The 15,148-nt window shown below is 43.6% G+C and overlaps 1 protein-coding gene across 2 annotated transcripts in view; it reads right to left on the bottom strand.

Annotated features, from left to right (window-relative positions):
* WWC1 (WW and C2 domain containing 1) overlaps nucleotides 1-15,148 on the bottom strand; it is a 149,628-nt gene that overhangs the window by 60,449 nt on the left and 74,031 nt on the right. The window contains exon 3 of one of the 2 annotated variants that reach the window (XM_059063072.2): nucleotides 5,674-5,877. In XM_059063072.2, the coding sequence (XP_058919055.1) occupies nucleotides 5,674-5,877 (204 nt within the window). The remainder of the gene's footprint in view (nucleotides 1-5,673; nucleotides 5,878-15,148) is intronic. The other variant, XM_067032290.1, reaches the window with a different exon arrangement.

Below are 15,148 nucleotides of genomic sequence, written 5' to 3'. Positions count from 1 at the left end.
CTCCCTCCAATTCCCGAGGCTTTTGCACATGTTCCAGGTAGACTAGAGGCCTGTTTTTTTCCCTATCAGCCCATTTTCTCTTTTCTCCAGTCTATCAGACAGGCTGCCACCTGACCTTCTGCTTTCCAGCCTCCATATTTTACTGCTCCCTGTCCTTGTACATGTATGCCATAAAAATCTCTTATCTGATATCTTCTTAGTTTCAGGAATGAGTGAAAGCACGTAGGTGGTTCAACTGGCATTTTTAGCTGCAAGGCTCCCAGTGATGGATTTTTCAAATGGGAAACCAAGGCCCGGAGGAGGAAGGAGCATGGTGAGGTCCCAAAGAACCCAGCTCTCCCAAGTTCTCATCTTTCAGAGGATGGAAGGACCCCAGTATAGCCCCCAAACCTTAGAATTTGACTGGCTGACTTGGATTAAATTAAGAGAATTGGTTTTGAGGTCAGGTTTTATTTGTAAAATGGGAACAACAATACCTTGCAAGACTCTGTGTGTGTGTGTGTGTGTGTGTGTGTGTGTGTGTGTGTGTGTGTGTGTGTGTGTGTGTGTGTGTGTAGCGAGATCACTTTAAACATAAGTAGAGTGCCAGCATATTGCCCTGCAGAAATTTAATAGGTGTACATTAAATGTGAGTTATCTTCTCCTTCCCCATGGAGCTAGAGATTGCGCCAGAGATGACAACAAAGCCTCCATCCCCAGGGCAGGGCCCCACCTGCAGCCAAAGCCCTACAGCAGCCAAGGCAAGGTGGCAAAACTCTCACAAGCCCCAGCAGATCATTTGAGTTAGAGGGAGGCATGTTACCTCACCGGTCTATCAACATGCTGGAGAGCTTGACTTGGAAGGCAAACCTGGCTTATAAAATCCAAAGAAAGTCATGAAGAGCCTTGGGTCATGCCTATTTCACTGGGATGCTTGGACTGGGCCATCCCTCACTGGTTTGCATCTTAGAACTAGTGATCTGAGATGACTCCTTCTTTAACATTCAAAATGATGGTGTCTTGGGACTTCCCTGGTGGTCCAGTGGTTAAGACTCCGAGCTTCCAATGAAGGAGGCACAGGTTCGATCCCTGGTCGGGAAACTAAGATCCCACATGCCGCGTGGTGAGGCCAAAAAAAAAAAAGAAAAAGAAAAAACAAAATGATGGTGTTTTTGAACCTGATGGAGCACTTAGTAGTGTCAGAAGTCATATGATAGGACTGTATCAATTCCTACCATGAATCATGTATTTATTCTTATTGGTTCCAGGGATCAGTTAAAAATCTTTGTCATTTCAAATGCCAATGAATTAATAATATCAAATAAATATTGTTATTATTTATTGAGAGCTTAAGAATGTGACATGTACCATTCCAAATACTTGGTATTTAACTAAATTAAGCCCCATAACACCTCAAGGTGATACTATTATTATGCCAATTTTATAGATGAAGAATTTGAGGCAGAGAGAAGCTGCATCACTTGTGCAAAGTTACACGGCTAGGAAGTTACATATCCTGGATTTGAACCCCAGCAGTCCAGCTCCAGAGTCGACATTCTCAAAATGTTATTTCCTGTCAAGAGAATATTTATTGAGCCATTAATATGTTCTAAGGGAATTGTGCTAAGTGGTTTATCTAGACCAGTGGTTTTCGGCTGGGGGCAATTTTGCCCCCCTAGGGCAGTGTCTGGAGATGTTTCTCGTGATCACAACTCTGGGTGGAGAACGTTACATGCCTCTAGTGGGTAGAGAGACCAGGAATGCTGTTAAACTTCCCACAACACCCAGGACAGCCCCCACTAGGAATGCTTCATTCCTGCCACTTGACTCTTTTTTCCCCACCTTACCTTTATACTTTGGAAACTTTCTATCTACAGGAAATTTGAAAGTATAATGTAATGAATACTGATGGATCCTTCATCTAGATCCACCAACGTTTAACATTTCCCCACATATGTTCTGTCTATCCCTCCCTCCACTTCAGTTCTTTCTCTCAGTAGGATGCCTCATTCACAGCAAGCCCTCAGAGAATGACTACTGGAAAATGGTGGCAAAAGACGAAAACCTAGCCCCTATTCAAAACCATCAATGTATCATTGATCTGCTCATTTAAGACTGACACCATAATTTTTTCATTTTTCCCCCTGGACTTTTTTGGAATTAAGTTGCAGACATGATGCCACACATGTGTCTTAAAAACAGGACCCTCTCGGGACTTCCCTGATGGTCCAGTGGTAAAGGATCCACCTTCCAATGCAGGGGATGCAAGTTTGATCCCTGGTAGGGGAACTAAGATCCCACGTGCAGCGGGGCAACTAAGCCTGCATGCCACAACTACTGAGCTCACAGGCCTCAACTAGAGAGCCCGTGTGCCACAAACTACAGAGCCCACACACCCTGAAGCCCACGCACCACAACTAGAGAGAGAAAAAAACCCGTGTGCCACAACTAGAGAGAAGTCCGCACACCGCAATGAAGACCTGACGTGGACAAGAAAAAAAATACAGACAATAAATTAAATAAATAAATAAATAACAGGACATTCTCCTGTTATTATCTCCTCACAACATCATTATGATAACTAAGAAAATTCTCCAATTGCCTGAGAATATCTTTTATGGCGGCTTTCCCCTCCACCCAGGGTCTAGTCAAGGTGCAAACACTTCACTGGGTTTATGCCACCTTAGGCTTTTTTTTTTTTTTAAGTCTAGAACAGTTTCCCCTGTTTTTGTTTTTTCACAGCATTTTTTCTTTGTTTTGGAAGTGTCTAGGCCAATTATCTTGTAGGATATTGCACATTATGGATTTGTCTAGCCGTTTCTCCATGATTTGATTCAGAGTAAACATTTTTGTCAAGAATCCTCTATGATGCTTTTATTGCATCACACCAGAAAGCACCTAATGTCAGTCTGTCTCATTATTGGTGATGCTAATTTAACACCTATGTAAGGTGGTGGCTGCAGCTCTCCTGTGTAAAAATACATTTTACCCCCCAAAATTAGTAAGTTATTTGTGGGGCGATACCTTGGGTCCATGTATACATCCTGACCTCCAAAACAGGAAGGTTTGTTTTTCTATACACTTGTCACTTTTTCAGACTGCAGGACTTTTAGAAAGAAAAACATCCTCTACCTCTCTGAATCTGAGTTCCACGAGCGACATTAATATCTCCCTCCAGGGCTCTGGTAAGAATAATGCTATACACTGAATTGTGTTCCCCCCAAATTCATATGTTGAAGCCCTAACGCCTAATGTGATGGTATCTGGAGAAGGGGCCTTTGGGAGGTAATTAGGGTTAGATGAGGTCATGGGGGTGGGGCCCTCATGATGGGATTAGTGACCTTATAAGAAGAGACACCACACAGCTTGCTATTTCTCTTTCTCTCTCTGTGCCCTGTGAAGACATAGCGAGAAGTCAGCAAAAGGGGTCTCACCAGAATCCATCCATACTGACATCCTGAGCTCAGACTTCCAGCCTCCAGAACTGTGGGAAAATAAATGTCTGTGTTGAAGCCACCCACTCTGTGGTATTTTGTTATGGCAGCCCCCAGCTGACTGAGATAGATTAAGTGCTAAAACCCTCATGATGCTCTCTAGGACATTATTTGACCTAGAAACAGCTAATGAGTGTAATCCAGTTCTTTTCTATAATCTGAGATTGTTTTTTTTCTTGAATTGCCAAGGAAAAGGGCGGGGCTGGGACAGTGAATAAACCACTCACAGTCCTCCTCCCAGACCAAACTTCTCAAAGACAAGGGAAGTGTCCAAGGACCCAGCCAAGCCACGGACACCCTGACACTGTGGCCTAATGCTGGCCCTTTGGCCCACAATGCAGGTGTTGTTGGGACAGACGGAACTTATATGTTTGCAACTATCACCTCTTGCCAGCTGTAAGACCTTGGGCATGTTATTGGTCTTCTCTAAGCTGCAGATTCCTTATCTGTTACAGGAGGATATTAACTGTGCTTGCCCATAGAACTGTTATGAGAATTAACTGAAATAACATATTCAGACTGCAGGCTAGCATGTAGTAAGCACTCATTAAACATAGGAAAGTATTAGTTATTAAAAAGAGTGGTAGGGACTTCCCTGGTCGTCCAGTGGTAAAGAACCCGCCTTCCAATGCAGGGGATGAGGGTTCGATCCCTGGTTGGGGAACAAAGATCCCACATGCCACAGGGCAACTAAGCCCATACACCACAACCACTGAGCTCACACGCCTCAACTAGAGAGCCCGTGTGCCGCAAACTACAGAGCCCTTGCGTTCTGGAGCCCGCACATCACAACTAGAGAAAGAAAACCAGCACACCACAGCTAGAGAGAAGCCCGTGCACCACGATGAAAGATTCCACATGCCTCAACAAAGATCCCACGTGCTGACACAGCCAAAAAAATAAAAAATAAGATAAAATAAATATTATTTTAAAAATTTTAAATTAAAAAAAAATTTTTTTTAAGTGGTAAATGACCAAAAAAGAAACCTCAACACATCAGAAAAGGTCAACAGGCTCCTTGAAAGCTACTGATCTGGCATTTCCCTATGTTGGGAATGAAGGACTGGGGACCCTGGCATGCCTCTTCTCCTCCTGCAGAAACCAGGGAGACAGGAAATCTCCTCCACTTGGAAATATCGACAGCAGCGTATAAGCAGATGTACTATGATACGTGTTATGAACAAAATAAACAGAGAGCCATTACAGAGGCTAATGTTGGGGAAGGGAGTCTGTGGATGGGGATGTCAGAAGCAAACCTCTCAGAGGACATGACCTGAAGGAAGAGACTGGAAGGGTGAGAAGAAGCCAGCTGTGCAAACAGACCAATAGAAAAGCTTCCTAGGCAGGGGAGCAGCAATTACAAAAGCCCCAAAGTGGAAAGGTGTGGGGCAGGCAAAGGGAGCACGATATACGTACTCAGCACACCTGGAGCCTAGTGAATGAGAGCCTGCGATGAGGTAGGAGTGGCCAGCAGGGGCCTGATCACGTGTGGCTGTGTGGGCTATGGAAAGAGTAATGGGACAAAATACACATAACATAAAACTTACCACTTTAACCATTTTAAAATATACAGCTCAGGGGCATTAAAGACATTCATACTGTTGTGCAGCCTTCACCACCATCCATCTCCAGAACTTTTTCATCTTCCCAAACTGAAACTATACATTAACCAAGAACTCCCCACTGCCCCCAGCCACTGAAGGGCTTTCAATAAGAAGACAGGTAGGGCTTCCCTGGTGGCGCGGTGGTTGAGAATCCGCCTGACGATGCAGGGGACACGGGTTCGTGCCCCGGTCTGGGAAGATCCCACGTGCCGCGGAGTGGCTGGGCCCGTGAGCCATGGCCGCTGAGCCTGCACGTCGGAGCCTGTGCTCCGCAACAGGAGAGGCCACAACAGTGAGAGGCCCACGTACCACAAAAAAAAAAAAAAAAAAAAAAAGAAGAAGACAGGTAATAAGTCTGGCATTTTGAGATGACGAATGAACGGAAATGGAATGAAAATGGTAGATGAATCATTGCAAAGCACAAGTAGGAGCTGGAAAACAGTAGAGAGGGTGGTGGTTTAGACAAGGAGTGGAGATGAAAGAAAACAGGTAGATCTGAGAAACACTGAGAGGCAATAGAGGCAAGACTCAGTGTGGCCATTCCCTCCTCCCTGTAGTTGTGTTTGTGGGTGTCCTAGGGCGGTGGAGGTACTCACAGCTGACCTGGGAGCCCAGCTTGTGCTCCCAGACGGCGTGCAGCTGCTGATACTCCTGCTGCGCAAGCTCCAAGCGCTGCTGCTTCACCTGGTAGATCTCCTTTTGTGCACTCAGGGCCTCCTGGGCCACCACCAGGTAATCCTTCAGCATGTGCTCCTGCTCCCGCCGCCATTGTACCCGGGGATCCTCAATCTGAGTGGTTTCTGGAACAGACCCCAGAGACCCTAGGTTAGCACCTCACAAATATCTGTTGAGTTGGTGGCCTGTAGAATCTACTACCAGAAAACAAAAAGCATAATAAGTAGAAAATCACAATAAACATGAATGGGTTAAACTTACCTATTAAACAACAGAGACTCTTCCTTTGGATTAAGCAAACACACACACACACACACACACAAACCAGGATCAGTTTACAAACCTGAAGTCAATCTGTCTGGGAACAGCCAGAGGAAGGACCAGATATGAGTTCTAATCTAGACAGAGAGGCTCAACATTATAGACGCTTAAGGTCATTCATTTTGGCAAAGAGTAAAGGAAAGTAAAATAACTGATATTTCAGAGGATATGAAGAAATACTGTGTTGGAAATGTAAATTAGAACAGCCTTACTAGAAGGTTATCTGACCATGAAAATCAAGAGCCTTAAAACGTTAATACCCTTTGTCCAATCATTTCTCGTGTAGTAATTTATTATAAAAAGCAATAAATTCAGGCAAAAATGCATTTGTACAAAACCATAATAATCAAGTACTTATTTAATGTTTACTCTATGCCAAGCACTATTCTAATTACTTTATTTACTCCTCCAATCCTTACATTAACCCTACAGGGAAGATTCTTTTATTACCCCCATTAAACAAAAGAGAAAACTGAGACATAAAAAGGTTAAGTGACTTGCTCAAGGTCACACAGGAAACAACTGCTCAAATAAGTATGCTATATTTACATAATACACTAAAACAGCCATTAAAAATAATGTCTTCAAAAAATTTTTTTAAAAACCAGAAAGGTGCTTATGATTTAAAAGTGAGTAGAGGGGCTTCCCTGGTGGTGCAGTGGTTGAGAGTCCACCTGCCGATGCAGGGGACACGGGTTCGTGCCCTGATCCAGGAAGATCCCACATGCCGTGGAGCAGCTGGGCCCGTGAGCCATGGCCGCTGAGCCTGCGTGTCCGGAGCCTGTGCTCCACAACGGGAGAGGCCACAACAGTGATAGCCCACGTACCACAAAAAAAAAAAAAAAAAAAAAAAAAAAGTGAATAGAAGTACTAGGTGCAAAACTGCATAAATAATTTTGTATTTATCAAAATAAATACGTACATTCTCAAAAAGATTAGGAGGAAACTTAGCAAATTATCAACAGCAGATATGTCTTGATGGTAGGATGCTTTTTCTTCATTCTTTTTTATTTTTAAAAATTATGTGTACAATAAATATGTATAGTGATAACTTGGAAAAAAGTCAGAAGACAAAAAAATTTTTTTAAAAGGGTAGCTGGCAGCTGAGCAGATGTCAAAGAGGTCAAAACCATGTCCAAGAATCAATGCTCGTTGACTGTCAACTCCTCAGTCATTTCCCAGTTGGTGGGTGGGGTAAGGGGCGACTAACACATCAGAAATTGTACAATCACAGCCATATGGTGAATCCAGCCTGTAGACAGGTTTTGCTTAGCCCAAAGAACTTTATTAATTTTGAACTGATTACTGGTATGTAAAAACAAGGAGATTTATACATTAAAATCCTGATCTCTGGTTTTTCTTGATCATTCAGAAGATCTGGCCACTGTGGGTCCACAATTTACTTGCTTCATTCATTTATGCCATGTGTGTGGCTCCTGAGGGCTTTGAGTTTGTACCTCCTTTTGCAGTCCCTTTAGCTTTCAATCCTCCTGAATAGGCCCCAATGAGTATTTCCAATGAAAGAAAGAAGAGATGGGAAGAATAATCAAAGAGGTAGCAGGGCCATGTTCTCATGCCTGCCAATAATCACTGTGTTACAATGGGCAGGCTGCTTGACCTCTCTGAGTCTACTTTTCTAATTATAAAACAGGATAATGGGCCCTGCCTCACTGCTTCCCAGGAAGCTGTAGTGTACTGACACCCAGGTAAAGTAAACAAATGATGGTGAGAGTAAAGCCAAAACTATTCAATTCTTCAAGCTCTCCTCCCTTTTTCTGGGAAAGAAAACAAGGTGTGAAGATGGCTGGCAGGGGCCACAAAATTGCTTCCCACAAAGAAAGCTTTGCAACTCTTCAACCAAGTAAGAGGGAGGAACACTTGCAAGAGAAGAAAAAAAGGGGGAGGAGAGAATTTACAAAGCTGGGATGAAAGACTGTGGCGTCCCATTTCACATCAGCAGATGTGGATTCCCTCAGGGTTAGGGACTCCTGGGTTCCCCTCAGGGGCCCCACACTTCTGGCTGACACGGGCCACAGAAAAGAAAAGAAACATGACCAGAGTGCAGATGTTTTTTAAAGTTTGTCATTTGTTTAAAAATTTACATTTTTGGGAAAAATATTGAAAGATACAAAATAGAAAAATCTCACAATTCCACCATTGCAAATTCGTAAAGTAAGAAATGAGAGTTTAAATCTCTCCAGTCCTACATCCTGGAGGTAACTGCCGTTAGGAGTCTCACACACTAACAGATATTGCCCTATGATTATATACAAACCTGTTTATACATACATATCTACACACACACATTTATTTTTAATGTAAAGTGGCCCATGTCATGTATATTGGTCTGCAATTTGCTTTCATCTCCAAATGATATATCATGTTCATTTTCCCTTGTAGGTACATAAAGATTTACTTCAATTTTTAATTTATCATTTTTCATTTGTACCACTGTTTTTATTTATTCATTTTTATTTTTTACTTACCTCAATCCTTTAAATGGTTTCATAGTATTCCATGGTATGGTACTAAGACTTATTTGTGATAGGGCTTAAGTGGTCTCCCAGACCACAACCAGGAAACATCTGGATTGTTTTCAGTTCTTTTGCTACCACAACCAATGCTGTAGTGAGGATTCTTAAAAACATACTTCTATGAATGTGTGCTATTATTAATTCTGTAGTGTAAAAAGAGGAATTCCTTAAAAGAGGAATTACTGGGTCAGTGGGTATACACATCTTAAATTTTAACAGACACTACCAAATTATCTTCCCAAAGGTTGTACCAATGTTTATTCTCACAGACAGCCTTATGAGAGTGCCTTTTCCTCCAGACTCTCAACCCCTGTTTGCATAGTAGAATCACTGGGGGAAATTTTTTAAGTCCCGATGCTCAGACCCCACCCTTGGACCAATTAAATCAGAATCTCTGGGGGTGGGAAGGAGGCAATGGTGACCCGCAAAGCTCCCCAAATGATTTCAACATATCACCAAAGGTTAGACCTGCTAAGAGGTGACAACACCGGTGGGCTGAGCAGTCACTGAACATGGCAGGCAAGGCTGGCAGGTGCGATGCTGAGCTCCAGATAGAATCACCTGCCAGAGGGCTAGCTGAAATGCTGGGTCCCTGACAAATGCCCTGGGGCACCCCTGGATGGGTCCTCCCCATGGTGCTCTGGGTTTAATCTGAGAGTGGCGCCCTCCCTTTGGAGGCCACGCTCCTTGGAGTATAAAAGCAGGTGAGAGCCTTAATTGAAGGCTGCCTTGGCTACCATTTTTGGTGACACAGGCTTTTTTCTGTAGCACAAACCAACACTGATAGATGGATGCACAGACGGACAAACACAACCCACAACCCCACACCACAACACTGGTTTCAACCTGGTTGCATGTTGGAAATTACCCCAGAAATTTCCATTTACTTGGTCTGCAGTATTAAGTGGGTACCAATACATTGTTTAAATCACCTTTATTACGGCGTCATTTAAATACAATGAAGCGCAGTCACCTAAAGTGTAGACTTGGAAATGTTTTGACAAACGCATACACCATAAACTACCACTTGTTACCAATGTGTAAATGGTTCCTTTACCCTGCAGTCCTGTGTCAGTCACTTCCACCCACTTCCTCCCTCCGGTTCTGTCTTAGAACTTCATGACAATGGAATCAAGCAGTATGTGCTCTTTGGATCTCACCTCCTTCACTTGGCATAAGGCTTTTGAGACTCATTTAGGTTGTATCAGTTGTCCATTTTTTGTTATTGTGGAATAATAGTCTATTGCATGAATACAGCATAATCCACTTTTTGATAAACTTTTGGGTTGTTGTTTGAGATTATTATGAATAAGGCTGTAATGAACATGCATGCACAAGTCTTTGCAATGTCTGCATTTCGCTTAGGTAAAACTATCTAGGGGTGGAATTGCTGGCTTGTATGTTAATTATATGCTGACTTTTATAAGAAACTAAAAACCTGTTTTCCAAAATGGTTGCTCTGATTTACATCCTCACTAGTAGTGAATTAGAATTCCGGCTCCTCCACGTCCTCACCAACCATTGGTACTGTCAATCTTTTCCATTTTAGTCATTACAGTGGGTGTATAGTGGTACCTCGTAGATTTAATTCCTATTTCCCTAATGACTGATTATGTAAAGCATATTTTTATGTGTTCATTGGCCATTTGTATGTCTTCTTTAGTGAAGTGTCTATTTACATCTTTTGCTCATACTTTTTATTGGGTTGTTGGGCTTCTTACTATTAAGGGTTCTTTTTATATTCTTGATATGGATCTGCTGTCAGATATATGTATTGTAAATACTTTCTCCTTATCTGTAGCTTGCTTTTTCAGTTTCTTAAAGGTCTTTTGAAGAGCAGAAGTTTTAATTCAATGAAGCCCAATTATTACTTTTTTCTTGTATGCTTAGAGCTTTCTGTGCCTTGTCCAAAAAACCTCTGCCTACCCTAAAATCTTGCAGATTTTCTCCTTAGTCTCCTTCTCGAAGTTTTCTAGTCTTAGCTTTTATGTTGAGGTCTGTGGTCCGTTCTGAATTTATTTTTACATATGGTGTGAGGCGGGGGTAGAAGTGGAGATATGGTTTTTTTTCCAGGTGGATACCAGTTGTACTAGCAACTCTTGAAAAGACTGTCTGTCCTTTGGGGACAGCTCCCTAGGTGGTTGTAAGGAGCTGTGCTAACTGCTGTTCATCCTGAACTGGTCACACTCTGAGGGGTCCTCCCAAGCCCAGTCCCTTCGGCTGGCGCTCCACTTCCTTAAGTCCACCTCACCAGAATAGGTAACTTTACACCTGGGCAGGTTCTTAGAGATGTCCTTGGCCAACTATTTTTGAGTTCTTGTTTTTATTAAAGCTAAACATGGAAATAGTTTAATCATTCAGCATGTCACGAACGCAGCTACATACAACATCATCCCTCTATATCCCCTTCCCCCTCATGCCCCCTCTCCCCAAAACGCAGCTACTTCCAGTAAACATTTAGCCGATTGAGCGCAGCCATCATTGAGACCCAGTTCTTCAGCCTCCCCCAGGCTCCAAACCTCTACCTACAAACACACTCCACACTCACTCTCCATACAGCTCACACGTTCACCGCACTTCACACAACCCTCACCCCGCCACCTCTACCCATCACACGCCTGCTTTCTACACGCACCACATGTACGCCCACATGACTAACACTATTGAATTCTCTAACAGCTTGAACAACAATTGTCTTAAAAACAGCTGAACATCTGGAGAACGTCCATCCTTGTTAGTATGGAAATGAATGCAAATGAAAAAACAATGAAGTAACAGTTTAAACCTGTGATGAATTTATCGAAAAGTAACTAGCCCCATACTGACTGATGAAGGTATGAGAAAAATAGTACCCTTATTGCTGTGGCAATACAGATTGACACGATCTTTTAGAAATATTTATCAAACGAGGAAGAGGTACCAGAAGTCTCACAAATGTTCATAATCTTTCACTTAGCGATCCTACATTTGGAAATACAACTCCAGGAAAGTATCATAGAGGAAAAAAGCAATATGCATAAAGATTCTTCCCCTAGTGTTATTTATTTATAACAAACAAATGGAAAGAACCCAAAAGGTCAGCAATAGGGGGTTATTACGGTACACTCATTTTATGTGTTAAAATGTATCAATACATCTATTTAATACATTAAAAATGACAAATATGAACACTAGGTAGCATCTCTCAAATATTCATGACATAGTATGAACACACAATTTGATCACTGATTAAAACCATCTAATCATGCTGGATGTACACGGCAGTGGGAAAACTGAATACGGATAAATGAAATAATTAAAGCGGGTGATATTTTGGAAAGAGTTGTCCATATTTGCTGTTTCCAATGCCTCCCCTCTGTTTGTTTTTAGACTCACTCTAGTCAGGCTTTTGGCCCCAGTCCTTGTCCAAAGCTGCCCTCCAAGTCAGGGTCACCAGCGTCACAGGGGGTTGCTAAATCCATCCATCAATTCTCAGTCCTCTTCGCACTTGATCTGTCAGAAGCATTGACGGGGTTGACACCTCTCTCCTCGGTATGGCTCCTTCACATGGCTGCCAAGACGCTCTCGCTTTCCTCCCACCTTTCCGATCACTCCCCAGAATCATGACTGATTTTCCTCTTCTCTGTACCCTCCTCCTGTCTGAGGACCCCATGGCTCATTCTTCGATTGTCTTCTCTCTGTCTTGACTTATTCCTTTGGTGATCTCATCCAGCTTCATGTCTTTAAATACTCTCTATATGCCAACAATTCCCAAATACACATCTTCAGCCCAGAACTCTTTTCCAAACACCAGATTCCTACATCAAACTAACCAGCGACATCTTCTCTCAAGTGTGTAACAGGCATGGAAGATACGACACATCCCAATGAACCCTTGTTCCTCCTTCCTAAACCCACTCCTCCTGCAGTTTTCTCCATCCAATAAATGGCAACTCCATTCTGCCAGCTGCTCGGGCCCAGAGAGGTTCATTTATCCCGTTCTTTCACACCCTACGTGCAATCTATCAGGAAGGCTTGTTGGCTCTATCTTGAAAATACCTCCAGCTTCAGGCCACTTTTCACCACCTCTACCACTACGGCCTTGGTCTGGGGCACTGTCCTTTGTCACCTGGACTATTGCAATCATCTATTTCAAGTCTCCTTGCTTCTGCCCCTGTTCCACTAAGGTCTATTCTCAGCAAAGCAGAGTGACCCTTTGAAGACATAAAACAGGTCACGCCACTCATCTGCTTAAAATTTTCCAGTGGCTCCCACCGTGTTGAATAAAAGCCTGAACGCTTCAGGTGGACCACTGCCCACACCCTGCTGGCCTGATGCCCTTCTCCCCGCTTCCTCACAAATTCCGCTATATGCACACCTGCGTCCTTGCCATCCCTCAAGCGAGCTAAATGTGATCATGCAGTGGAGTTTTTGTTCGATCAGTTCTCTCTACTTGAAACGCTCTCCCCACCTCCTTCAAGTCTTAGCTCAAATCTCATTTTCTCGACAAGGTCTTCTTCCTGAAGACCTTTACCACTATCCCTGCCTGCCACCCACAAAGGCACCCCAGCACACCTCAGCCCCATGCTCTGCTTCCCCTTTTCCCATAACACTGATAATTTTCTAACATACTACATAATCTGCTTACTTATTCTGTTTATTTTCTGTTTCTTCTGCCCAAATGAAGGCTCTGTAAGGACAAGGATCATTGCCATTTTGAACTCTCACGTACCCCACGCTCCCAGAACAGTGCCTAGAACACTGTAGGAGGTCAATAAATATGCGCTGAATGAACGAACGCTGGATGGTGGATTTAATTTGTTGCTCAATTCCATTGTGTCTAGAACTCTTAAGAGAGTAATTTCAATCAGTGGACACACAGAGGATTGGTCTGAGCCCACGGCTCTGAGTGCTTGGGCCTCGATGGTCACACACATACCGCATCTGTATCACTGGCTCCGTCTGTGGAGGTGGTACCCTCCGTCCAATGAGAGCACCTTCCAGCCAAAAGGAAGCCAGTAGCCCGATAAGCTGGTAAAACTACCAGAGAGAATTCTTCCTACGTGTTTCTCATTTACTCACCTCCCAACACATAGCCCCATTTCTGCCATCATCCCCTCCAGAATAAACTCTGCCACTGCATGATACTCCGTCCTTCTATCTCTCCAACAACTCCCAGAAGCACCTGAAAATCTCACTCCCACCGTCAGATTTTAACGAGGGGGATGCACTCAGCAATTACAAACAGGAAAGGACTGATTAGGGGTCCTGTACATCAGTGTTTAACCCAGCATACCGTGCAGCCCTCCAAGCATTAACCTCATTCCCCATACATAGTCAATTAGGCATATTTACTTCTCATTATCCCGTATGCAATCATGAGTGCTAATAAAAACCTCGGCTACCACCAACAATGCAATTAATGGCATTAGCTGTCTCTCAGAAACTCTCCTATGCTTTAGTGCCAACAACAGTCTGCTCATTCACCCACTTGGTCGTGCATTCACGCACGTATGCCCTTTTCTATGCAGCAAAGGTCAAGTGCACACCTACTATGTGCCTTACCAGGCAAAGGCCTGGGACTAGACAGATGAATTAGACATTGTCCTGCTCTAGAAGAGCTAGTCTCAGTAGGTAAATGGTTATACTACAGAGCGATGAGGGGCACAGCAGAAGTATGACCAGGTGCTACTGAAAGCCAGAGGAGGAAGTGGATGGAGAAGCCCAACTCCACTCCCAGCACCAGTTCAAATCCCAGCTCTGCCATGTTTTGACTCTTGAGTGTTGAGCAGTCGATTTCTACCTCTGAGTCCCATTTATACGGTGGGGATAATCACCCTAGCATGCCACAGGGAAGCTGGGATGATTGAATGAGTGATGTCTCTCCAGTTCCTCTCCCAGCACACAGCACAGAGTGCACACTCAGGAAACAGGGGCCACTGGGATTTGGTGCCCTAATCTCAACCTTCAGAAACATGCCTTTGCATCCCGCTCTCCTCTTGCCCGAAAGGACAAAAAGGAATCGCACAGTTCAGAAGGTGGAGAACGAGACAGAAACATCCTCTTTCTTGTGTACACATGAACAAATGGGGCAGCGAATTTCCGAGGACAGGAAGAGTCTCGGCCGAGAAGGTGCGTGATGGATGAGGCCCAAATACACATCAACTGTCCCCAGCTGGGGTACCTCGACCTGGGTTCTTCCACCTGTCAGACAACATGCTTCTTCCTGTATCAACCTATGCCTCCATCATAGTCACAGAGACAAAGACACTAAGAATCTTCACTCTGGGTCAGGGTACCTGGAGCACAGATACGATGTGAGGGTGGGCTGAACGGTATGATTGGCTAGAGGCACATACACTCAGACCACTCCATGATAGACACATACGTGTGCATGCTGGCTGCTGGGGACCTGCTTTGAGGGCAGTGACTGCTCCAAAATGGTCTGGCAATGACAAGGACACATCTACCTTATGTGAAAAATATCTGTATGCATGGAAATCAATATATGTAAAAAAAAAAAAAAAAAAAAAAAAGAATATATGTACCTATACACATAAAC

Source organism: Kogia breviceps, chromosome 4 (assembly GCF_026419965.1).
Source record: "Kogia breviceps isolate mKogBre1 chromosome 4, mKogBre1 haplotype 1, whole genome shotgun sequence".
Classification (NCBI taxonomy): domain Eukaryota; kingdom Metazoa; phylum Chordata; class Mammalia; order Artiodactyla; family Physeteridae; genus Kogia; species Kogia breviceps.
Note: the sequence above shows the minus strand (reverse complement) of the source record. Positions and strands in the feature narration are given on the sequence as shown.